Source organism: Salvelinus alpinus, chromosome 22 (assembly GCF_045679555.1).
Source record: "Salvelinus alpinus chromosome 22, SLU_Salpinus.1, whole genome shotgun sequence".
NCBI classification, from domain to species: domain Eukaryota; kingdom Metazoa; phylum Chordata; class Actinopteri; order Salmoniformes; family Salmonidae; genus Salvelinus; species Salvelinus alpinus.
The window spans coordinates 35,769,858-35,797,131 of NC_092107.1; the positions used below are offsets into that span (position 1 = coordinate 35,769,858).

The window sequence follows — 27,274 nt, forward strand, 5'->3', positions numbered from 1 at the left end:
ACCATGTGTATCTTTTAAGGTCTTTGTATAATCTGTAATGTGTTGTAACCCTTTACAATATGTTATCATTGTTGGTTTGTATGCATATTGGTTTTACTGCAAAAAAAAAAATATTTGTAAAAAAAAAAATGGTGTATGTAGGTCTGTTACTGTTGAAGGGATAAGAGTTGTCATAACAGGTGTTTAACATGCCCCATTTGGCTGCGTTCACACCGGCAGCCAAATTGAGACCCCCCTCCCCACTAACTGGTATTTCTCAGAGCTGATCCTATTGGTCAAATGACCATTAGAGGAAAATGACAAGACATATGGTGCCTGTGTGAACGCAGCCAATAGCGACTGCAGCTTTTCATGACCTGTAATATGGTGTAACAAAATACAAAGTCAATCATTTGTCATTATTTTTTTTAATTGTGTAAAAATCAGACATGAACACATGCAGACTAAAAACCAGTGTAACAAATTCACCACGATCCTAAAAAAAGGTTCTGAAATCAAGAGTCTGCATCCAGCTGTAAAAAAAAAAAAAAGAGAATATGGTCTATATTTCTAGAGAAGCCCAGTAGTCCTTTGCATCTGTACAGAACACGGCTTTAGCCAACGCACATTGGACCAACGGAATGATCCAACACATAGGACCAGGTAGTCACCTTCAGTCCACTGAGCAAAAAACTATTTGACGCCTTTCCTGAATGATTCTTTTATTTTTGAATACACATTTATTCCTTCTACCACTGAAGTGTCGCTTTTATAAATCAAAGCATTGTCAATAAATCAGCAGGGAACCATCTTTACACTGTAAATACGTTCTCTCCAAGTCCACCATTTCAACTAAAGAAGAAGAAGGTTTGAATGGAAGGATTGGGGCGGGAAAGCAGAACAAAAATAAAATAGACAAAACTGCATTAAGGAGCGGAGGTTCCTCCTCCTGACCCTGGTCAGCGGCGGTGGCGCCCGTGACCCGAGTGTCCGCCGCTGCTGCTATGGCGTTTGCCCTTGTGGGTGCGCTCCCGCTCGTACGACCTGGACCGCTCCCTCCTGTCTCCACGGTGATGTCCTCCCCCAGGACCACCTCTCTCGTGCTTGTGCTTCTTGGCCGAGGAGAGGTCCGACGTGCTGCGATCTCTGTCCCGCTCCCTCCCCCTCTCCCGTTCCCTCTCTCCCTTGCTGGCAGAGCGCGACCTGGACCTCTTCCTCTTGTGAGCCCCTCCTCCGCTGCTGCTATGACGACTCGATGGCTTGGGGTCGATGTTGCCATGGTGGCCGGGCTTTGACTTGAGATGTGGGAGGAGGGGGGAGGGAGGATGGCGTCGGGGTGAGGGGCTGCGGCTGTGAGAGCGACTGCGGGAACGAGAACTGTATGTCCCAGAACGACTGCGCCGGCTGTTGTAACTGCAGAGACAGTCGAGAAAACAGTTAAGACAGTGTTCTTCAGCAGTAACCTGGCCGTAAAGTACTGCAGTAACCTGGGCGTAAAGTACTGCAGTAACCTGGCCGTAAAGTACTGCAGTAACCTGGCCGTAAAGTACTGCAGTAACCTGGCCGTAAAGTACTGCAGTAACCTGGGCGTAAAGTACTGCAGTAACCTGGCCGTAAAGTACTGCAGTAACCTGGCCGTAAAGTACTGCAGTAACCTGGCCGTAAAGTACTGCAGTAACCTGGGCGTAAAGTACTGCAGTAACCTGGCCGTAAAGTACTGCAGTAACCTGGCCGTAAAGTACTGCAGTAACCTGGCCGTAAAGTACTGCAGAAACCTGGCCGTAAAGTACTGCAGTAACCTGGCCGTAAAGTACTGCAGTAACTTGGCCGGTACCGTAGTAAACTGTCTGTAAAGTACTGCAGTAACCTGGCCGGTACCGTAGTAAACTGTCTGTAAAGTACTGTAGTAACCTGGCCGCAAAGTATTGCAGTAACCTCGCCGGTACCGTAGTAAACTGTCTGTAAAGTACTGCAGTAACCTGGCCGTAAAGTACTGCAGTAACCTGGCCGTAAAGTACTGCAGTAACCTGGCCGTAAAGCACTGCAGTAACCTGGCAGTAAAGCACTGCAGTAACCTGGCCGTAAAGCACTGCAGTAACCTGGCCGTAAAGCACTGCAGTAACCTGGCCGGTACCGTAGCAAACTGGCCGGTACCGTAGTAAACTGTCTGTAAAGTACTGTAGTAACAGTCTGTAAAGTACCAGTTTACCACGGTACTTTACATCCAGTTTACTAAGTAAAGCACACATAGTTAATGAAAGAGTGAGGTCTTACTGTCTGCGTGGGGAGCGTGATCGCGAGCGAGTTCTGGAACGAGAGCCACTCCCACTGTTCCTTCCAATCTTCACCTCCTTCCTCAGCCTGAGGAGAGAGATGCCATTTCCATTAGAGGTGTCTGCTTAAAATAAAAATTAAACTTTAACAGGAAAAAAATAGTCCCTGTTATGTTTAAGAGTATGTCTTTACCCGTTGTGTGGGCTCTTGGAGCCCTGGGCTCTGCCGTCTGGCTCTTTCTTTACAGGTTTGAGGGCCAGGAGGTTTGGAGATGTATCCTCCACCTTCACTACACTGGGGGAACCTAGAGAGCACAGACGCATAACATGTCATTACACCGGTCGGTCCCCGTTTAGAAATGTAAAGTTATGTTATGTTAATTCTTGTATTATTATTTCTTTTTAATTAAGCGTTTTTTTTTTTTTTAAAGGGAGAGAAGTTGAAGGTCATTAGACAGGTTGAACCACGGACCCAACAACAGGTGGAACCACGGACCCAACAACAGGTTGAACCACGGACCCAACAACAGGTTGAACCACGGACCCAACAGGTTGAACCACGGACCCAACAACAGTTTGAACCCCGGACCCAACAACAGGTTGAACCCCGGACCCAACAACAGGTTGAATCCCGGACCCAACAACAGGTTGAACCCCGGACCCAACAACAGGTTGAACCCCGGACCCAACAACAGGTTGAACCACGGACCCAGCAACAGGTTGAACCACGGACCCAACAACAGGTTGAACCACGGACCCAACAACAGGTTGAACCACAGACCCAACAACAGGTTGAACCACAGACCCAACAACAGGTTGAACCACGGACCCAACAACAGGTTGAACCACGGACCCAACAACAGGTTGAACCACGGACCCAACAACCACAATGTACTTCTCTGATGACCAGATTTGAGCAGGGCTCTTGGTAACCTCAGGGTTTGAATAAACAACTACGGCAAGGTAACCTCACAGGGTTTAAATGAACAACTACGGCAAGGTAACCTCACAGGGTTTAAATGAACAACTACGGTAAGGTAACCTCACAGGGTTTAAATGAACAACTACAGTAAGGTAACCTCACAGGGTTTAAATGAACAACTACGGTAAGGTAACCTCACGGTAAGGTAACCTCACAGGGTTTAAATGAACAACTACGGTAAGGTAAACTCACAGGGTTTAAATAAACAACTACGGTAAGGTAACTAACTTCACGGTAATCGTAACCTCACAGGGTTTAAATGAACAACTACGGTAAGGTAAACTCACAGGGTTTAAATGAACAACTACGGTAAGGTAACCTCACGGTAATCGTAAACTCACAGGGTTTAAATGAACAACTACGGTAAGGTAACCTCACAGGGTTTAAATGAACAACTACGGTAAGGTAACCTCACAGGGTTTAAATGAACAACTACGGTAAGGTAACCTCACAGGGTTTAAATGAACAACTACGGTAAGGTAACCTCACAGGGTTTAAATGAACAACTACGGTAAGGTAACCTCACAGGGTTTAAATGAACAACTACGGTAAGGTAACCTCACAGGGTTTAAATGAACAACTACGGTAAGGTAACCTCACGGTAAGGTAACCTCACAGGGTTTAAATGAACAACTACGGTAAGGTAAACTCACAGGGTTTAAATGAACAACTACGGTAAGGTAACCTCACAGGGTTTAAATGAACAACTACGGTAAGGTAAACTCACAGGGTTTAAATGAACAACTACGGTAAGGTAACCTCACAGGGTTTAAATGAACAACTACGGTAAGGTAACCTCACAGGGTTTAAATGAACAACTACGGTAAGGTAAACTCACAGGGTTTAAATAAACAACTACGGTAAGGTAACCTCAGGGTAATCGTAACCTCACAGGGTTTAAATGAACAACTACAGTAAGGTAACCTCACAGGGTTTAAATGAACAACTACGGTAAGGTAACCTCACGGTAAGGTAACCTCACAGGGTTTAAATGAACAACTACGGTAAGGTAAACTCACAGGGTTTAAATAAACAACTACGGTAAGGTAACTTCACGGTAATCGTAACCTCACAGGGTTTAAATGAACAACTACGGTAAGGTAAACTCACAGGGTTTAAATAAACAACTACGGTAAGGTAACCTCACGGTAATCGTAAACTCACAGGGTTTAAATGAACAACTACGGTAAGGTAACCTCACAGGGTTTAAATGAACAACTACGGTAAGGTAACCTCACAGGGTTTAAATGAACAACTACGGTAAGGTAACCTCACAGGGTTTAAATGAACAACTACGGTAAGGTAACCTCACAGGGTTTAAATGAACAACTACGGTAAGGTAACCTCACAGGGTTTAAATGAACAACTACGGTAAGGTAACCTCACAGGGTTTAAATGAACAACTACGGTAAGGTAACCTCACGGTAAGGTAACCTCACAGGGTTTAAATGAACAACTACGGTAAGGTAAACTCACAGGGTTTAAATGAACAACTACGGTAAGGTAACCTCACAGGGTTTAAATGAACAACTACGGTAAGGTAAACTCACAGGGTTTAAATGAACAACTACGGTAAGGTAACCTCACAGGGTTTAAATGAACAACTACGGTAAGGTAACCTCACAGGGTTTAAATGAACAACTACGGTAAGGTAAACTCACAGGGTTTAAATAAACAACTACGGTAAGGTAACCTCACGGTAATCGTAACCTCACAGGGTTTAAATGAACAACTACGGTAAGGTAAACTCACAGGGTTTAAATAAACAACTACGGTAAGGTAACCTCACGGTAATCGTAACCTCACAGGGTTTAAATGAACAACTACGGTAAGGTAAACTCACAGGGTTTAAATGAACAACTACGGTAAGGTAACCTCACAGGGTTTGAATGAACAACTACGGTAAGGTAACCTCACGGTAAGGTAACCTCACAGGGTTTAAATGAACAACTACGGTAAGGTAACCTCACAGGGTTTAAATGAACAACTACGGTAAGGTAACCTCACGGTAAGGTAACCTCACAGGGTTTAAATGAACAACTACGGTAAGGTAAACTCACAGGGTTTAAATGAACAACTACGGTAAGGTAACCTCACAGGGTTTAAATGAACAACTACGGTAAGGTAAACTCACAGGGTTTAAATGAACAACTACGGTAAGGTAACCTCACAGGGTTTAAATGAACAACTACGGTAAGGTAACCTCACAGGGTTTAAATGAACAACTACGGTAAGGTAAACTCACAGGGTTTAAATAAACAACTACGGTAAGGTAACCTCACGGTAATCGTAACCTCACAGGGTTTAAATGAACAACTACGGTAAGGTAAACTCACAGGGTTTAAATAAACAACTACGGTAAGGTAACCTCACGGTAATCGTAACCTCACAGGGTTTAAATGAACAACTACGGTAAGGTAAACTCACAGGGTTTAAATGAACAACTACGGTAAGGTAACCTCACAGGGTTTAAATGAACAACTACGGTAAGGTAACCTCACAGGGTTTAAATGAACAACTACGGTAAGGTAAACTCACAGGGTTTAAATAAACAACTACGGTAAGGTAACCTCACGGTAATCGTAACCTCACAGGGTTTAAATGAACAACTACGGTAAGGTAAACTCACAGGGTTTAAATAAACAACTACGGTAAGGTAACCTCACGGTAATCGTAACCTCACAGGGTTTAAATGAACAACTACGGTAAGGTAAACTCACAGGGTTTAAATGAACAACTACGGTAAGGTAACCTCACAGGGTTTAAATGAACAACTACGGTAAGGTAACCTCACGGTAAGGTAACCTCACAGGGTTTAAATGAACAACTACGGTAAGGTAAACTCACAGGGTTTAAATGAACAACTACGGTAAGGTAACCTCACAGGGTTTAAATGAACAACTACGGTAAGGTAAACTCACAGGGTTTAAATGAACAACTACGGTAAGGTAACCTCACAGGGTTTAAATGAACAACTACGGTAAGGTAACCTCACAGGGTTTAAATGAACAACTACGGTAAGGTAAACTCACAGGGTTTAAATAAACAACTACGGTAAGGTAACCTCACGGTAATCGTAACCTCACAGGGTTTAAATGAACAACTACGGTAAGGTAAACTCACAGGGTTTAAATAAACAACTACGGTAAGGTAACCTCACGGTAATCGTAACCTCACAGGGTTTAAATGAACAACTACGGTAAGGTAAACTCACAGGGTTTAAATGAACAACTACGGTAAGGTAACCTCACAGGGTTTGAATGAACAACTACGGTAAGGTAACCTCACGGTAAGGTAACCTCACAGGGTTTAAATGAACAACTACGGTAAGGTAACCTCACAGGGTTTAAATGAACAACTACGGTAAGGTAACCTCACGGTAAGGTAACCTCACAGGGTTTAAATGAACAACTACGGTAAGGTAAACTCACAGGGTTTAAATGAACAACTACGGTAAGGTAACCTCACAGGGTTTAAATGAACAACTACGGTAAGGTAAACTCACAGGGTTTAAATGAACAACTACGGTAAGGTAACCTCACAGGGTTTAAATGAACAACTACGGTAAGGTAACCTCACAGGGTTTAAATGAACAACTACGGTAAGGTAAACTCACAGGGTTTAAATAAACAACTACGGTAAGGTAACCTCACGGTAATCGTAACCTCACAGGGTTTAAATGAACAACTACGGTAAGGTAAACTCACAGGGTTTAAATAAACAACTACGGTAAGGTAACCTCACGGTAATCGTAACCTCACAGGGTTTAAATGAACAACTACGGTAAGGTAAACTCACAGGGTTTAAATGAACAACTACGGTAAGGTAACCTCACAGGGTTTAAATGAACAACTACGGTAAGGTAACCTCACAGGGTTTAAATGAACAACTACGGTAAGGTAAACTCACAGGGTTTAAATAAACAACTACGGTAAGGTAACCTCACGGTAATCGTAACCTCACAGGGTTTAAATGAACAACTACGGTAAGGTAAACTCACAGGGTTTAAATAAACAACTACGGTAAGGTAACCTCACGGTAATCGTAACCTCACAGGGTTTAAATGAACAACTACGGTAAGGTAAACTCACAGGGTTTAAATGAACAACTACGGTAAGGTAACCTCACAGGGTTTGAATGAACAACTACGGTAAGGTAACCTCACGGTAAGGTAACCTCACAGGGTTTAAATGAACAACTACGGTAAGGTAACCTCACAGGGTTTAAATGAACAACTACGGTAAGGTAACCTCACGGTAAGGTAACCTCACAGGGTTTAAATGAACAACTACGGTAAGGTAAACTCACAGGGTTTAAATGAACAACTACGGTAAGGTAACCTCACAGGGTTTAAATGAACAACTACGGTAAGGTAACCTCACAGGGTTTAAATGAACAACTACGGTAAGGTAACCTCACAGGGTTTAAATGAACAACTACGGTAAGGTAAACTCACAGGGTTTAAATAAACAACTACGGTAAGGTTATCTCACGGTAATCGTAACCTCACAGGGTTTAAATGAACAACTACGGTAAGGTAAACTCACAGGGTTTAAATAAACAACTACGGTAAGGTAACCTCACGGTAATCGTAACCTCACAGGGTTTAAATGAACAACTACGGTAAGGTAAACTCACAGGGTTTAAATGAACAACTACGGTAAGGTAACCTCACAGGGTTTGAATGAACAACTACGGTAAGGTAACCTCACGGTAAGGTAACCTCACAGGGTTTAAATGAACAACTACGGTAAGGTAACCTCACAGGGTTTAAATGAACAACTACGGTAAGGTAACCTCACAGGGTTTAAATGAACAACTACGGTAAGGTAACCTCACAGGGTTTAAATGAACAACTACGGTAAGGTAACCTCACAGGGTTTGAATGAACAACTACGGTAAGGTAAACTCACAGGGTTTAAATGAACAACTACGGTAAGGTAAACTCACAGGGTTTGGATCCAGGAGAGAAGCCCCCCAGGTTGGACAGAGCTGGGGTCCCATCAGGGTTCAACCCTTTAGCCTTCAGCTTGGCCTCCTGCATAGACATCTTCCTCTTCTCCACTTCCTTCTCCAGGTGGTCATAGTCCGGCTGGCCCAGAGAAAGAGACAGTGTTAGGAGGGCGATTTGAGAAGTTAAGGTGTATTGCATCATACAGCAGGAGGATGCATAGAGGAACAAGGCAACGGTTCCAGGGTTGCTAGAAGGTTAGGGGGTGATACTCTACATACATACAGTATGTACCTTCTTCCTGGTGTAGAGTTTGAGGGTGGTGATACAGATATCCTTTATCTCCTCCTCCGTGGCTCCAAACAGCAGATACCAGTGAGGTCTGGATGGGAGAGGCATCTACAGACACACAGCAACACACAGCACCTTAGTTAATGATGCTACACATTTTTTTGTTGTTGTTGAAAACTAGAGATTGGAAGAGATGGGAGAAAGACGGGAGAGAAGGTGAGATGAAAAGGAGAAGCCAAATCCAATCCAGCCGTACCTGAAGAGCTCTGGCAGCCAGGTAGATGCAGGCACACGCGATGGTTTCAGCTTGGAACCTCACAAACACGTTGGTCCTAAGGCTGTCATTCATGTAGTTCCTACAAGGAACACAAGCAACATACAGAAACATAGCACCATTTCCTCCCATAGCCTCACGTCCCTCCCCAACAGACCACATCACAGAAACACTGGTCTGAGCAGTCACCAGCTGGTCCTCAACAGCTAAAAGGATGTGCAGGCTTGTCCCAGCTTGACCGTGTTACTTCAACCATGTGTTAGTGCAGGGGTGAAACAAAAGCCTGCACAGTGCAGCTCTACGGGACCAGAGTTATACATCTGGAATAGTAGTAATAGAGAAACACTATGGAGACTCTAGTTTAGCTTTGTCTCTCTCTCTCTCTCATCCATGTTGGTGTTGAGCTGGACATGCAGCGTCACAGATGAAAGCTTGTACACAGGACAGGACGGTTATCCAAGAGCCCACTGGTCTTTACCGTAAAAGACAATACGGCACCCAAAAACAAAAGTCCTATTCAGAGGTAGACATGCCTGTCTAAAGTACACATGCAAACAGCAGGGGAATGCAGAGCAGACCGAGGTGACCAGAGACATACAGCAGCCCTTTACAATATGCAGCCATCGGCCAGATCGGTAATGACTTATCCCTTGGCCGAGAGGAGATGGAAGTTTCCCTTAACCGCAGATCAAAGATCAGATTGGACAGGTCAGACATGATGCACTCTGCACAGTTAAAGAGTCGCTAGGTAACCCTGAACTCCACATCAAACGGCCAACACAAAGCCGCCATGTGTAGAACAGTGACGTGACGGTTGATGGAAGCTAACAGGGTTCAAGCTGTTTTAATGTGGGATTCTAATTGCAGCTAGTTGTCTGAGTTTCAGCGACCCTGATAAGCTATACCTCAGGCATGACAACATCTGACAGACAACGGACATTTCAGAGTGATGGTTTTGTCGTCTAGCAAGCAGTCAGACAGAAACAGAAAGATGAGGGGTGACAGAACAAAAGACACATGGACCAACGTGTATCCGTCAGGATTCAATGGAAGCTGGGTGTGATATGCAAAACCTAGCTTTACTGACGGAACAACAACAACAACAAAAATAGCACTAAAGACATTGAAATCTAAACTTGGCTTCACTGAATAGTTGGAGCAGATTTCCCCATTCTGAGCCAGTCCTGGAGCGGGACCCTTGTGTGTGTGGGGGGGTTGTCATATGATTTCAGATCAGACAACCTTCAGACAGCCTTAAATGAAAAGCAGCACAAACAGGGGTCCCCCAGAACAGGCTTCCCTGGACGGGCCGAGGGTTGGAACTCTGGACTATCGATAGACTACTGCTAAAAGTGGCCGGTGGATATTGATGGGTGACGAGACAGGTCCTTGGCGTCAAAGCCTGAGCAGGATCATCCTGTAAGACATGTCTGGAGACCACATCAGTTTGGGACAGTTCAACAGCACACTTTAACTACTGTATCAAAAAGGCATACCCAGAAACCGGTCCAGTCAACAACAAAAAAACTATGCTGACTTCGAATCTAAAGCAAGCAACTAGAAAAAAAATGCAATTGTAGTTAGAGCCATCTATTTTGTAAAAAAACAGACAAAAAAAACAGTTTAACCTTGGAAGCACAACCCCAAAAAATACAAATCCTTCTGGACACCCCCAAGAGAAAACAAGACCATGTTGGCAGTTGGGAAAGGCTCGCCCCCTTCAGTGGATCTCGGCAGAGAGCTCTCACTGGATTGGCTGTCTCCGAGAAGGGCAGCCAGCCAATGGGGGGAGCTTCCTGGGGTCATGTGGTTGGAGGAGCAGAGTTCAGAGGTTCTTTATGAGACTTACCAGCATGGACTACCCTTTAATCAAAGAGTAGAGAGAAAGGACAAAGTTAAACTGAGTTCCTTGGGCACCAGAATCAGACTAGAAATAGCCATGTAAAGGACAAGAGGAAAACAAACAGGTCTCAATAATGAATCCATCAGAGAAAAGAGGTTACAGAGGGGTGGAATCAGACGTTTGGCACCGGGTTAGTTAGGGTACAGGCCATGTACTTACCAGGCGGTCTGGACCAGAGTCTGGTTCTTCTCACATTCCAGGACTTGCAGGTACATGACGATGATCTGGAAGAAGACCAGTTGACATTATGCAATAACCAACGCGGTTTCACAATCCCTAGAACGTAGAATGTAAACCACCAGCCTGTACTGAGAATTGATAATGTTCTAGAACAACATAACTACAGCGGTGTCATGTTGAGTCACAGAAACCGTCACAGCCTTAACTGAACAGCAGTGTTAGTGGAGTCTGATAGGTTGGGCCTAAAGCAAATGCTGAGAGATAAATGTAACTGTAACTGTTGAATCAGAATAACACCGGTTGCAATGTATGAGTGTTGTGAGAGGTGTAACTGGGTCTCACCTTGTGCGGATGCTTGACGTGTACGCAGAAGCCCAGCTCCTTCAGGATTCTCCGCTCAGCTTTGATCACTTGGTTTTTGGTATTAATGTAGTTCTGATCAAGAATCAATGAACTTGCACTCCTGCTTTATAAAAAGAATGAAAATAACCAAAAATGTTTCCCACCCCCTCAAAAAACAGAAAGCACCCTTCTGTTTTCTTTGACTGGTTCTCTTTCCCCCTTGGACCAACTTAAAGCAACAGGCCCAAATGGAGTATTTTTAAAAGGGGTTTAGTTGGCTCCTGTGATTTCAGTGGAAGCTTTTGAGTCACATGGTCCAATGCCTGCCCCAAGTCACCATACATCACAGCTTTGACAGAAATATCAACAAAAACCCTAAACTTCACCAAACCCGGGGGGGGGGGGGGGGAACTAGACTAGCCAATCAGCTCTTCACCTTGTATTGTTGTATTAGGGTTAGAAATGGGACGCAAAAAATATATTGTCAACTTAGGTGTCGGGTATCTGATGACAAATACTGTGTAAAAGAAAATAACCAATTGACTGACTTCATTTACATTTACATTTAAGTCATTTAGCAGACGCTCTTATCCAGAGCGACTTATATAGTCACCCAATAAGGAAGCAAACATACACTTCTCACCACATTATGGAAAGAAAATCCTTAAGGTAGGGCCTACACTACGATTACCTACAAAACATGCACTTAAAAACACTCATTGTAAGAAAATGGACCCACGAGACTGGAAATGTGAGTGGTGGCCAAAGACGCTTCTATTTACAGATCAAAACCTCGGTTTTTAAAAAGAGAACAAATATACTCAACTTTGGACATCACTGTCTAGACTCATACATGTACTGGATGTAAAAATGTATGTTGATGTACACTTTATTTAACCAGGAGTCACATTGAGATAGACATATGTTTTTCATCTGAACCCCAACTTCTAAGAAGCATGTAAAGGACCCCAGAAAAACCCAGATAAAAACCTGGAACTAATGCAGCACGGATCTCATCCCATTCAGTCCTGGTAGCTCTCAGTCAACACCCAGAACCTGCCCACACAACATTAAGGACGCCACAGCAGAGGTTATGCAAGGGTCCTAGCATTCCTATCTGGTACTCTGATATGACATGGTAATAACATGCCTCTGTAGATATTTGGTACTCTGATATTACATGGTAATAACATGACTCTGTAGATATCTGGTACTCTGATATGACATGGTAATAACATGACTCTGTAGATATCTGGTACTCTGATATGACATGGTAATAACATGCCTCTAGATATCTGGTACTCTGATATGACATGGTAATAACATGCCTCTGTAGATATCTGGTACTCTGATATGACATGGTAATAACATGACTCTGTAGATATCTGGTACTCTGATATGACATGGTAATAACATGCCTCTAGATATCTGGTACTCTGATATGACATGGTAATAACATGACTCTGTAGATATCTGGTACTCTGATATGACATGGTAACAACATGACTCTGTAGATATCTGGTACTCTGATATGACATGGTAACAACATGACTCTAGATATCTGGTACTCTGATATGACATGGTAACAACATGACTCTGTAGATATCTGGTACTCTGATATGACATGGTAATAACATGACTCTGTAGATATCTGGTACTCTGATATGACATGGTAATAACATGCCTCTAGATATCTGGTACTCTGATATGACATGGTAATAACATGCCTCTAGATATCTGGTACTCTGATATGACATGGTAATAACATGACTCTGTAGATATCTGGTACTCTGATATGACATGGTAATAACATGACTCTGTAGATATCTGGTACTCTGATATGACATGGTAATAACATGCCTCTAGATATCTGGTACTCTGATATGACATGGTAATAACATGACTCTAGATATCTGGTACTCTGATATGACATGGTAATAACATGACTCTGTAGCTATCTGGTACTCTGATATGGCATGGTAACAACATGACTCTGTAGCTATCTGGTACTCTGATATGACATGGTAATAACATGCCTCTAGATATCTGGTACTCTGATATGACATGGTAATAACATGACTCTGTAGCTATCTGGTACTCTGATATGACATGGTAATAACATGCCTCTAGATATCTGGTACTCTGATATGACATGGTAATAACATGACTCTGTAGCTATCTGGTACTCTGATATGACATGGTAATAACATGACTCTGTAGATATCTAGTACTCTGATATGACATGGTAATAACATGACTCTGTAGCTATCTGGTACTCTGATATGACATGGTAACAACATGACTCTGTAGATATCTGGTACTCTGATATGACATGGTAATAACATGACTCTGTAGATATCTGGTACTCTGATATGACATGGTAATAACATGCCTCTAGATATCTGGTACTCTGATATGACATGGTAATAACATGACTCTGTAGCTATCTGGTACTCTGATATGACATGGTAATAACATGACTCTGTAGATATCTGGTACTCTGATATGACATGGTAATAACATGACTCTGTAGCTATCTGGTACTCTGATATGACATGGTAATAACATGACTCTGTAGATATCTGGTACTCTGATATGACATGGTAATAACATGACTCTGTAGATATCTAGTACTCTGATATGACATGGTAATAACATGACTCTGTAGCTATCTGGTACTCTGATATGACATGGTAATAACATGACTCTGTAGATATCTGGTACTCTGATATGACATGGTAATAACATGCCTCTAGATATCAGGTACTCTGATATGACATGGTAATAACATGACTCTAGATATCTGGTACTCTGATATGACATGGTAATAACATGACTCTGTAGATATCTGGTACACTGACATGACATGGTAATAACATGACTCTGTAGATATCTAGTACTCTGATATGACATGGTAATAACATGACTCTGTAGATATCTGGTACTCTGATATGACATGGTAATAACATGCCTCTAGATATCTGGTACTCTGATATGACATGGTAATAACATGACTCTGTAGATATCTGGTACACTGACATGACATGGTAATAACATGACTCTGTAGATATCTGGTACTCTGATATGACATGGTAACAACATGACTCTGTAGATATCTGGTACTCTGATATGACATGGTAATAACATGACTCTGTAGATATCTGGTACTCTGATATGACATGGTAATACCATGACTCTGTAGATATCTGGTACTCTGATATGACATGGTAATAACATGACTCTGTAGATATCTGGTACTCTGATATGACATGGTAATAACATGACTCTGTAGATATTTGGTACTCTGATATTACATGGTAATAACATGACTCTGTAGCTATCTGGTACTCTGATATGACATGGTAATAACATGACTCTGTAGATATCTGGTACTCTGATATGACATGGTAATAACATGCCTCTAGATATCTGGTACTCTGATATGACATGGTAATAACATGACTCTGTAGATATCTGGTACTCTGATATGACATGGTAATAACATGACTGTAGAGGCGCCAGATCTCAGTCAGAACTAAATACATTTTCTAACTGAACATTTACTAGACCACAAACACGACCAAAGTTACAATTAAAACGTGTATTTCATGGCACGAAAACAAGTTTGGATTTACTAATTTCCTGACTTCAGTGGAGTCTAGACAGGATGACAAAAACATGTGACATGGAAAATGTGTGCAGCTTCAGTACGTGTTTCTAAGCTACTACACAAGCCGAAATCAGTCAGGTGGAATAGCTACATCTACTTCAGACTGACTTAAATGTAGCATACCATGGTCAATTTCAAGAGAAAACTATTTCCTCCAAACAAAATCTATTAAAAAAACAACAGGCACATGGGGAACTCAGCTGATGTCCAGTTACAGGTGGTGATGTAGAGTAAAACTAACACCACCAACCCAGCTCTTAAACATATCTCCTCAATATTACATCTAGATAGTAAACATGTGCATATCAACAATTCAGGAAATATTCTAAGAGGAAAGAAAAAGGTGATATTTCTGTGAAAGCCACGAATGCCATTTTGGTGAATGAGGGAGGTTTCTCTGTAGTACATACTGTATGTAGTGTTTCAGCTACATTACCACAGGATCCGCAAACACCCAAAGCTTAGACTGAGTCAAAGGAGTCCCCAAGGCTCCCAGCCTAGGACCTGCGGCCAACCTGTCCTCCCCGATCCCAGTGCACCGCAGTGACTCACACCACGGGCGTCTCCCAGGGGAGGGGGGGGGGATGACACCTCGCTCATGGTTGTCATGCCGACTGCTTCATCTCTACGTACCATTCCACATCACCCAGGCTTTGGTAAATGTAGCTGGTCGCTGTTAGTTGGTTGCAAGGGAAAAGAGAACCCAAGTTAATACCACAGCCTTAGACTTGGAACTGAACAGATTATTCTGGTCAAAGAAAGACACTCGTCTAACACAGTGTTGTCTTCTGGTGCCAAGTTGGTTTTGTCTTGGCAAACAACACTTTAGGTTAGATGTGTTAATGTATCACCTTTCACTGAACTACTTGTCTATGTAGGTAGCTGTGAATATATTGCTGTAACTACCATTGATCAGAGATGAGGAAACTGAAACGTTTTAGAGTATGGTTTAGAGTACATGGATCAACAGAAGGGCACTTTCACATTAATACATCAGATCAACATCACGCAAGATACTTAAAACATAGTTACTAATTAATGTAATGCCAGATGAATACATTTGCCTCTCACAAATGGTTGACATACATTTAACAGAAATGAAGGATAGTTTCTATATGGATGCTTACCTTTTGCCTCTATGACTCTGTTTTAAATGGTGAAAAACATTGATGACGTCTCTGAATCGTCTTGGTGCTTCCTCGATCTTGGAAGCCAAGTTGACACAGGCCATAGCAACAATCTGGGGACACGAATAGAATAACAGAAAGTTACAGTATGAAGCTAGATGTGGTTAGCTATCAAAACAATAACATTACTCTGGGGCCTTGCAATGTTAGCTTTATATAAAGTGGTTAGCTATATCAAATCAAATTTTAGATAGCTACAATCAGTTAGGAATGGTTTCAACTTTAAAACGGGCCTGGTTACGTGACAAACCAGCTACGCTAACTTACAGTAAATGACAATATGGCCGCCAATGTAAACGTTCTCTCTACGCACAACACCAGTGAGTCAAAGATCGTTCCGTCTGTGAGTGAGTGCCGTAGCTAAACTAACTAATGTTGTGTTGCTAATCAGCGGAAAGAGACACTGGCTTACCTCAAAACTGTGTTTGACAAACGATTTAGAGTAGAAAAAACGATGAAAAAGAACTTGACCCGTAGCCATTGCCACCTGTAATGTAAAGAACAAATTACATTAGACGGAAGTAACGTTTCTTTCAATTCAACAATAGACATCCGCCATTTTGTTCTTGTCACCCCACAGCCCCGGATGTAATCGCGCTAACGTACAAATCAAATACTTAATGATATAAGTAACATTAGTATAACATAGATAATTGCGCTAAATAACACATCTGATTCGATAAATTGACCCGTCACTGACCAGGTTAGCCTACTAGATTACGCTAATAAATAAATGAGCTAGCTGTGAGTTAGGCCTTGGCTTGGGTATTTCCCTTCCTTGGCCTCATTTTGACGGGTTATATAAACAAAGAGGTGAGTTATAAAACAATGTCAACTATAGTACCTAGCTATGTTTTTCAGAAGTTGACGGTACTGGATTTGCATTTTGAGTGTTTACCTGTGGCAATCGTAGAAGAATACCAGCCGATTGAATTAGCTCGCAACCCAGGATACGGAGGTCGGTCTCCGTGTTCAGGTCGAGGCCATCGAGCATAGACGGGGTTGGCTGAAGCCTTTCCTCCGGTATGAGAGAGTTGCTGATAGTGAGGTAAACTTCAGAGTAAAGTCTGTCACCTATAAGGATCCCATCATTGTTCGTGGACGTGTTGGGAACAGCGGAGACGGGACCAGCGGCCATGTTCGCCACAAATGAAAGCAGTGAACGACACAACAACGTAGCCTAGACAGCTTCACCGACGGAGAAAGGAAAGATGATCAAATCGATGACGTCAGCGCACTGTTGAACTACGTACACAATACGTACGCGGAACTTTGTGACAGGAAAGAAATAAGAAATAGTTCCAATGAATCATACATTTGGCTGAAGTGCCTAACGGCATTTTTGTAACAATAGGCTATAATATTAGTCATATAATTTTGCATACACTTTGATCTGTAATCCCATGGGAATGGATGATGGAACGGACAATTAGCAAGCAAGTCACTTTTGGTAACTGTCTGGAATTGGCAATGACGATAATTCTTGGAACTCTTTTTTTATACAGCGTTTGAACATATCCATCCGCCCGTCTTACTGCAACAATGTATACTGAACAAAAATATAAAGGCAACAGTGATCTCGTCACGGTATGGATAATTGCCATGGATAAAATGCAATTGTGTTCGTTGTCGCCTGCCTTATCCATGGCCCCACTACCATTATGGGGCACTATTTTCATCAGTAAACCGCTTACCCACACGACGCCATAAACGTGGTCTGTGGTTGTGAGGCCAGTTGGATGAACTGCCAAATTCTCTAAAATGACGTTGGAGGAGGCTTGTGGTAGAGAAATAAACATTAAATTCTCTGGTAGACATTCCTGCAATCAGCATGCCAATTGCACACTCCCTCAAACATTTACATTTACATTTAAGTCATTTAGCAGACGCTCTTATCCAGAGCGACTTACAAATTGGTGCATTCACCTTATGATATCCAGTGGAACAACCACTTTACAATAGTGCATCTAACTCTTTTAAGGGGGGGGGGTTAGAAGGATTACTTTATCCTATCCTAGGTATTCCTTAAAGAGGTGGGGTTTCAGGTGTCTCCGGAAGGTGGTGATTGACTCCGCTGACCTGGCGTCGTGAGGGAGTTTGTTCCACCATTGGGGTGCCAGAGCAGCGAACAGTTTTGACTGGGCTGAGCGGGAACTGTACTTCCTCAGAGGTAGGGAGGCGAGCAGGCCAGAGGTGGATGAACGCAGTGCCCTTGTTTGGGTGTAGGGCCTGATCAGAGCCTGAAGGTACGGGGGTGCCGTTCCCCTCACAGCTCCGTAGGCAAGCACCATGGTCTTGTAGCGGATGCGAGCTTCAACTGGAAGCCAGTGGAGAGAGCGGAGGAGCGGGGTGACGTGAGAGAACTTGGGAAAGTTGAACACCAGACGGGCTGCGGCGTTCTGGATGAGTTGTAGGGGTTTAATGGCACAGGCAGGGAGCCCAGCCAACAGCGAGTTGCAGTAATCCAGACGGGAGATGACAAGTGCCTGGATTAGGACCTGCGCCGCTTCCTGCGTGAGGCAGGGTCGTACTCTGCGAATGTTGTAGAGCATGAACCTACAGGAACGGGTCACCGCCTTGATGTTAGTTGAGAACGACAGGGTGTTGTCCAGGATCACGCCAAGGTTCTTAGCACTCTGGGAGGAGGACACAATGGAGTTGTCAACCGTGATGGCGAGATCATGGAACGGGCAGTCCTTCCCCGGGAGGAAGAGCAGCTCCGTCTTGCCGAGGTTCAGCTTGAGGTGGTGATCCGTCATCCACACTGATATGTCTGCCAGACAAACCTTGAGACATCTGTGGCATTGTGTTGTGTGACAAAACTGCACATTTTAGAGTGGCCTTTTATTGTCCCCAGCACAACAAGGTGGACCTGTTTAATGATCATGCCCTTGAATCAGCTTCTTGATATGCCACACCAGTCAGGTGGATGGGTTATTTTGGAGAAATGCTCACTAACAGGGATGTAAACACATTTGTGCAGAAAAGTTAAGAGAAATTATATTTTTGTGCATATGGAATATTTCTGGGATCTTTTTTTTCAGCTCATGAAACACGTTACATGTTCCGTTTCTATTTTTGTTCAGTGTTGTTTGTTTTGTTCAGTGTTGTTTGTTTTGTTCAGGGTAGTTTGTTTTGTTCAGGGTAGTTTGTTTTGTTCAGTGTTGTTTGTTTTGTTCAGGGTAGTTTGTTTTGTTTTTTGGTAGTTTGTTTTGTTCAGTGCAGTTTGTTTTGTTCAGGGTAGTTTGTTTTGTTCAGTGTAGTTTGAGACCTGCAGCGCTTGCATGAGACAGAAGCAGTCAGACAGAAAAATGATTCCGCAGCGCGCTCTCTCACCAGTGAATTACGTTTGGTTCCTAGTGAATACACGGCAGTAGAACATTTGAGGTGCAGGTACTCAGTTCCACGTCATTTCATCAAGCCATGACACCCACTACCTCAGATTGTTCTGACATGGTTTCTATAGTTACTAACAGATACGATTAGCATTTCTGAAACATTATTTTGTTGAAATATAGTTTGATCTCTGACAAATTAAGCTAATTGATTGCACCCAAATTTGCCATTTTAATGTATAGGATTCAGATAATATTCAATAAATATAGTACATAACATCCAATTTGTACCAAACTTCTTCCTACAAATGAGTAAGACATAAGGAATTCCCCCCAAATGGTCAAAAGTCACCCGTGGACCCCCCCTCTACCCCATGCCAATCCAACCCCAACAACCACTATCAGTATTCCCTGTGAATCTGGTGATGCCCCCCCCCCCCCCTGTTAATAACATACAGGCAGAAATAAACAGATTGTTCATTCAAAAGATTGTCGTCATTAAACAGCTAAGTGGAGATAGAATGTTCCTCCATGCACATCCATTTGGCTGTCATGGGTTGGCAGGTTCCTCACAGCGTACATCAGAAGACACACAGTGTGTTCTCGCCTCTCAGCCAAAAGCACTTAACAGAGGTGTTGTTTGACCATAGCAGAACAGACCTGTCTGGGCATGGTTCAGAGTATATCTTCTCGTATCAGTTTTCTAAGTGCTCCTGCATGTTTCCTCCTTATTTTTCTATCATTTCCTGGATCTAATGTCTCGTAAAATTACAGAGGGATAGAAAAAAAATATATAGATTAATTGGAGAAAATCCATTATCGTATGCAAAGCCCTTGAGGTGTAGACGGGCTACAATTTACGGATGCATGTAGTAGGTATCCAGGTATTCCCCTGACAGACAGACTGTTTACTATTACCAGTTGGTTGACTTTTCAAATCAAATGTATTGGTCACTTACACATATTTAGCAGATGTTACCAGTTGGTTGACTTTTCAGACTTTTTGTTAATTTATAAATGTATTTATTCATGAGCGTTTTGTATAATCAGTTGAGAGCTGCCAGTAAGTTATCTAGTATAGTACTAGAGGCCCTATGGAATGACTCTGTATATTAGAAGTCAACAGGTAGCACAGTGGTTGGTCTGACATTACATGATGAAAGTCAATCTGACAGCGTGATAGAAGGAAAGACAGCCATATTGCTCTTCTAGCCCAAGGCTTCTACGTTGAAAGTTGGACACAGAATTCTCCAACTGTCTGACACATCAGCAAAAGTGGGTCAGGGCCCCAAAGTCGATTCTCAGGCAACAATTAGCAGAAGCAATTCTGTATCACTCTGAAGCTAATGGTGACGCAGGATATGGATTGTACAAACAGCAGAGGGCGACAGAGTACAGAAGATGGAAAGGTTTCTCAGTGAATGTGAAGACAGCAGTGTATTCCTGCACACACACACACACACACACACACACACACACACAGAGAGAGCACTGGTGTAGTGGTGGCAGGTTAGGGAGGTCCAGGATGAGAAGTAGAGGGCGTGGCAGGAGCAGATGTAACACTTTCCCCGGAATTTTACAACTCGTTTCTAGCACAAAGCATTGCAGACTAAAGCATCGTTACAGATCACTTTATATAATCAGGTCAATTTCATTGTTTTCAAAATATTAAGCTAATAGGGGGTAGGCTATGCTTTTATCCAATTTCTTTAACAAAAGCCACAATACCCTCACACACTCCCTCAATTCAAGCCCTGGTTACAGCTTAACACACCAAGCCCTTCACTCTGATAAATAGCTTCATTATGGGCAACGTATTGTGTTTATTAAAATAAATTATAACAGTAGCAAGCTGACCTCTGGTCCTCTTTGTCATCTTCGTACTCTCCCTCCCAAACTAAGCAGGACATCAGTAGGCCTCGTCCGCAAACACAGATATCGATTTTTTGGGGGGGACGAAGCCTTTGACTTGCCTCCTGAAGTGCCACAGCCATTGGTTAGGCAGCACAAATGGCTTTAGGCTTACATTAGCAAGGGCAGGGCAGGCCAGGGCTCATTATTGGGATAGCCTATCCATTGCAGTGTGTAACGCAGTCTAGCCTAGTTTTATACACACCATCCTAGCAGAGCAAGAACTCGGGAAGGAAGTACATTTTCTGAGAAATATAACTTTGTCCTGTGCTTCTCCAAGCATGTTCTTTGTATTGTACAGGCTATGGATCATTTGATTGAGACCACACCCAGTGAATTTGATATTACGCGCCCAGCAGAGAATCAGGGATGAGGGGCAGCATCGGGCAAAAAGGGTTCCAAAAGGGTTCTTCGACCATTCCCATAGGAGAACCCTTTTTGGTTCCAGGTAGACCCCTTTTTGGTTCCAGGAAGAACCCTTTTTGGTTCCAGGTAGAACTCTTTGGGGTTCCAGGTAGAACCCTTTTTGGTTCCAGGTAGAACCCTTTTTGGTTCCAGGTAGAACTCTTTTGGGTTCCAGGTAGAACCCTTTTTGGTTCCAGGTAGAACTCTTTTGGGTTCCAGGTAGAACCCTTTTTGGTTCCAGGTAGAACTCTTTTGGGTTCCAGGTAGAACCCTTTTTGGTTCCAGGTAGAACCCTTTTTGGTTCCAGGTAGAACTCTTTTTGGTTCCAGGTAGAACCCTTTTGGGTTCCAGGTAGAACCCTTTTTGGTTCCAGGTAGAACTCTTTTTGGTTCCAGGTAGAACTCTTTTGGGTTCCAGGTAGAACCCTTTTTGGTTCCAGGTAGAACCCTTTTTGGTTCCAGGTAGAACTCTTTTTGGTTCCAGGTAGAACCCTTTTTGGTTCCAGGTAGAACTCTTTTGGGTTCCAGGTAGAACCCTTTTTGGTTCCAGGTAGAACTCTTTTGGGTTCCAGGTAGAACCCTTTTTGGTTCCAGGTAGAACTCTTTTGGGTTCCAGGTAGAACCCTTTTTGGTTCCAGGTAGAACTCTTTTTGGTTCCAGGTAGAACTCTTTTTGGTTCCAGGTAGAACCCTTTTTGGTTCCAGGTAGAACTCTTTTGGGTTCCAGGTAGAACCCTTTTTGGTTCCAGGTAGAACTCTTTTTGGTTCCAGGTAGAACTCTTTTGGGTTCCAGGTAGAACCCTTTTTGGTTCCAGGTAGAACTCTTTTTGGTTCCAGGTAGAACTATTTTGGGTTCCATGTAGTGCCCTCTGTGTAAAGGGTTTTAGGTTTTAGATAGCACCTTTTGTTCTAAGGGTGTATGACATTTATTCAATTAAAAATGGCATGACCCTCCCTTGGACTAAATAAAACGTACTAAACCCTCCCTTTGACTGAAATTGAAAAAGCATGACCCTCCCCCATTTTCCTCTGGGTAACAATTGTGTCAATTTTGACTGCTCCCTAAGCAAGCCTTAGTGGGACTGTCCCAGTGTGAGAACAGCAGTGGCCATTCACACTGCATCCCTCTGCTTCACACGCACTGAGACACGGTCACCCAAAACACAGACGTACGTACAAGGCCACCCATTACATGTCCACAATCACAGGCAGAAAGAGAGAGAGGGCAGAGAGAGAGACAGAGAGAGGGAGAGAGAGATAGAGAGCGAGGGAGAGATAGAGAGAGAGTGAGGGAGAGATAGAGAGAGAGCGAGCGAGGGAGAGAGAGAGAGATAGAGAGAGAGCGAGGGAGCGATGACGAGGAGTATGTTTATAACTCTGGCCCGTGTTGAAAGACCTGCCCTCTTCAAAGAGGGGTAGAGGAGGTTCAGGAAGTGGAGGTCACGGTAGCAGGAAGTGTGGCCGCAGAGCGATGGGGAGAAGGAGATGAAAGGAGGGGTGAAAGGTCAGGAGTGCATCTGGAGGGAGAACGTGAGCACCAGGAATAACACACGCAAACTGACACGTCAAACACACACACACACTTCCATTATCACGCCCCAGCTGTGATAACGGAAAAAGGAGCGTGTGAGAAGGAGCTAGTTATGCCCTCACAATACACCAAACCATGCCAAAAGTGTCTGTGTCTGTGTGTGTGTGTCTAAGAACAGACGGAGCGATACAAGCTCACACGAGACCAAGCGACAGTTTGAGACAGAGAGAGTGGGAGAGTCACGCAAAAAATACATCAATAGATATTATGCAATGCTTTCGCACGAAACCACACAGGAGGACAATGTGTGTGACTGCTGTCCCATAGCTGTGCCATAGCTCCACTACTAACAATTAAACACACAGTAGACTAATTCAGACACACGGTAGGCTAATTCAGACACACGGTAGGCTAATTCAGACACACGGTAGGCTAATTCAGACACACGGTAGGCTAATTCAGACACACGGTAGGCTAATTCAGACACACGGTAGGCTAATTCAGACACACGGTAGGCTAATTCAGACACGCGGTAGGCTAATTCAGACACACGGTAGGCTAATTCAGACACACGGTAGACTAATTCAGACACACGGTAGGCTAATTTAGACACACGGTAGGCTAATTCAGACACACGGTAGACTAATTCAGACACGCGGCAGGCTAATTCAGACACACGGTAGGCTAATTCAGACACACGGTAGGCTAATTCAGACACACGGTAGGCTAATTCAGACACACGGTAGGCTAATTCAGACACACGGTAGGCTAATTCAGACACACGGTAGGCTAATTCAGACAGACAAGGACAATAATCAGATACAAAACCCAGTATGTTGTAATACCAGTTCATCATTCTGTGTTACATCATTATCATCATATCGTCTAGATTTCCACTACCATCATTATCCTTATGAAACCTGACATTATACCAGCCTGGTACTGAAACCTGACATTATATCAGCCTGGTATTAAAACCTGACATTATACTAGCCTGGTATTGAAACCTGACATTATACCAGCCTGGTATTGAAATCTGACAATATATCAGCCTGGTATTGAAACCTGACATTATACCAGCCTGGTATTAAAACCTGACATTATACCAGCCTGATATTGAAACCTGTCACGAATACCACCGAAGGTGGCTCCCCTTCCTGTTCGGGTGGCGCTCGGCGGTCGTCGTCGCCGGTCTACTAGCTGCCACCGATCCCTTTTTCCTTTTCGTTTATGTCTGTCTAATTGTTTTCACCTGTTCCTTGTTGGGGTTTTGGGTTGGGTACTATTTAGGTTCGTTTTGCCCGCTAGTGTTTGTGCGGGCTTATTAGTTGTTACGTGTGGTGATGTTGCGTGTCTGTTTTTGGGGTTTTCGCTGTCCAGTGTTTGTAACCAGGTTTGGGGTTTGTGTAGCGCCAGTGGTTTGGGCATTCACCCATGTTTGGACCTGTTACGTTTTTCGCGTTTTCCCGTAGATTTTGCTCTCTGCAGTTGACTCCTCATTCATTTCACTCACCCGTCATTACAAAACCTGCCATTATACCAGCCTGGTATTGAAACCTGACATTATATCAGCTTGGTATTAAAACCTGACATTATACTAGCCTGGTATTGAAATCTGACAATATATCAGCCTGGTATTGAAACCTGACATTATATCAGCCTGGTATTAAAACCTGCCATTATACCAGCCTGGTATTGAAACATGCCAATATACCAGCCTGATATTAAAACCTGCCATTATACCAGCCTGGTAATGAAACCTGCCATTATACCAGCCTGGTAATGAAACCTGCCATTATACCAGCCTGGTATTGAAACCTGCCATTATACCAGCCTGGTAATGAAACCTGCCATTATACCAGCCTGGTAATGAAACCTGCCATTATACCAGCCTGGTATTGAAACCTGACATTATACCAGCCTGGTATTGAAACCTGACATTATACCAGCCTGGTAATGAAACCTGACATTATATCAGCCTGGTATTGAAACCTGCCATTATACCAGCCTGGTATTGAAACCTGCCAATATACCAGCCTGATATTAAAACCTGCCATTATACCAGCCTGGTAATGAAACCTGCCATTATACCAGCCTGGTAATGAAACCTGCCATTATACCAGCCTGGTATTGAAACCTGACATTATACCAGCCTGGTATTGAAACCTGACATTATACCAGCCTGGTATTGAAACCTGCCAATATACCAGCCTGGTATTGAAACCTGCCATTATACCAGCCTGGTATTGAAACCTGACAATATACCAGCCTTCTATCTCAAGGCCATCAGACTGTTAAACAGCCATCACTAGCACATCAGAAGCAGCTGCCTATAGACATAGATTAGGAATCACTGGCCACTTTTAGATATGGATAACTAGCCACTTTAATAATGTCTCCGTATCTTGCATGACTCATCTCATGTCTATAAACTGTACTCTATACTATTCTACGCTATCTTAGTCACTTTAATTGTGTGTAAATATTGCATCACCCATCTCATATGTACAGTTGAAGTCGGAAGTTTACATACACCTTAGCCAAATACATTTTTAAACTCAGTTTTTCACAATTCCTGACATTTAATCCTAGTAACAATTCCCTGTCAAAGGTCAGTTAGGATCACCACTTTATTTTAAGAATGTGAAATGTCAGAATTATAGTAGAGAGAATGATTTATTTCAGTTTATATTTCTTTCATCACATTCCCAGTGGGTCAGAAGTTTACATAAACTCAATTAGTATTTGGTAGCATTTCCTGTAAATTGTTTAACTTGGGTCAAACGTTTCGGGTAGCCTTCCACAAGCTTCCCACAATAAGTTGGGTGAATTTTGGCCCATTCCTCCTGGCAGAGCTGGTGTAACTGAGTCAGATTTGTAGGCCTCCTTGCTCACACACACTTTTTAAGTTCTGCCCACAATTTTTCTATGGGATTGAGGTCAGGGCTTTGTGATGGCTACTCCAATACCTTGACTTTGTTGTCCTTAAGCCATTTTGCCACAACTTTGGAAGTATGCTTGGGGTCCATTTGGAAGACCCATTTGCGACCAAGCTTTAACTTCCTGACTGATGTCTTGAGATGTTGCTTCAATATATCCACATAATTGTCTCTCCTCATGATGCCATCTATTTTGAGAAGTGCACCAGTCCCTCCTGCAGCAAAGCACCCCCACAACATGATGCTGCCACCCCCATGCTTCACGGATGGGATGGTGTTCTTCGGCTTGCAAGCCTCCCCCTTTTTACTCCAAACATAACGATGGTCATTATGGCCAAACAGTTTTATTTTTGTTTCATCAGACCCGAGGACATTTCTCCAAAAAGTACAATCTTTGTTTAGTTGTAAACTACACATTTTTTTATGGCGGTTTTGGAGCAGTGGCTTCTTCCTTGCTGAGCGGCCTTTCAGGTTATGTCGATATATAGGACTCGTTTTACTGTGGATATAGATACTTTTGTACCTGTTTCCTCCAGCATCTTCACAAGGTCCTTTGCTGATGTTCTGGGATTGATTTTCACTTTTCGCACCTCAGTACGTTCGTCTCTAGGAGACAGAATGCGTCTTCTTCCTGAGCGGTTTGACAGCTGCGTGGTCCCATGGTGGAGGTCTACAATTTTTTTTCTGGGGTCTTGGCTGATTTCTTTTGATTTTCCCGTGATGTCAAGCAAAGATGCACTGAGTTTGAATGTAGACCTTGAAATACATCCACAGGTACACCTCCAATTGACTAAAATGATGTAAATTAGCCTATCAGAAGCTTCTAAAGTCATGACATAATTTTCTGGAATTTTCCAAGCTGTTTAAAGGCACAGTCAACTTAGTGTATGTAAACTTCTGACCCACTGGAATTGTGATACAGTGAATTATAAGTAAAATAATCAGTTTGTAAACAATTGTTGGAAGAATTACTTGTGTCATGCACAAAGTAGATGTCCTAACCGTCTTGCCAAAACTATAGTTTGTTAATTAACTATAGTTTGTTAATTAAATTTGTGGAGTGGTTGAAAAACGAGTTTGATTGACCTAAGTGTATGTAAACTTCTGATTTCAATTGTATATA

The 27,274-nt window shown here is 43.0% G+C and overlaps 1 protein-coding gene across 2 annotated transcripts; it reads right to left on the reverse strand.

Moving 5' to 3' along the window:
- Positions 1–391: 391 nt before the first annotated feature.
- On the reverse strand, positions 392–17,287 carry LOC139549466 (cyclin-L1-like). 2 transcript variants are annotated; one of them, XM_071360012.1, is made up of 11 exons: positions 16,931–17,287; positions 16,445–16,519; positions 15,973–16,085; positions 11,176–11,296; positions 10,813–10,877; positions 8,733–8,832; positions 8,480–8,584; positions 8,185–8,326; positions 2,446–2,557; positions 2,254–2,340; positions 392–1,392 (listed from the first exon to the last, which is right to left on the reverse strand). In XM_071360012.1, the coding sequence occupies exons 1-11, from the start codon at positions 17,168–17,170 to the stop codon at positions 939–941; spliced, it is 1,614 nt and encodes a 537-aa protein (XP_071216113.1). In that variant the 5' UTR covers positions 17,171–17,287; the 3' UTR covers positions 392–938. The 2 variants fall into 2 exon arrangements, with proteins under 2 accessions (XP_071216113.1, XP_071216112.1); XM_071360011.1 differs by having other exon boundaries at positions 11,176–11,299.
- Between the last annotated feature and the right edge of the window lie 9,987 nt (positions 17,288–27,274).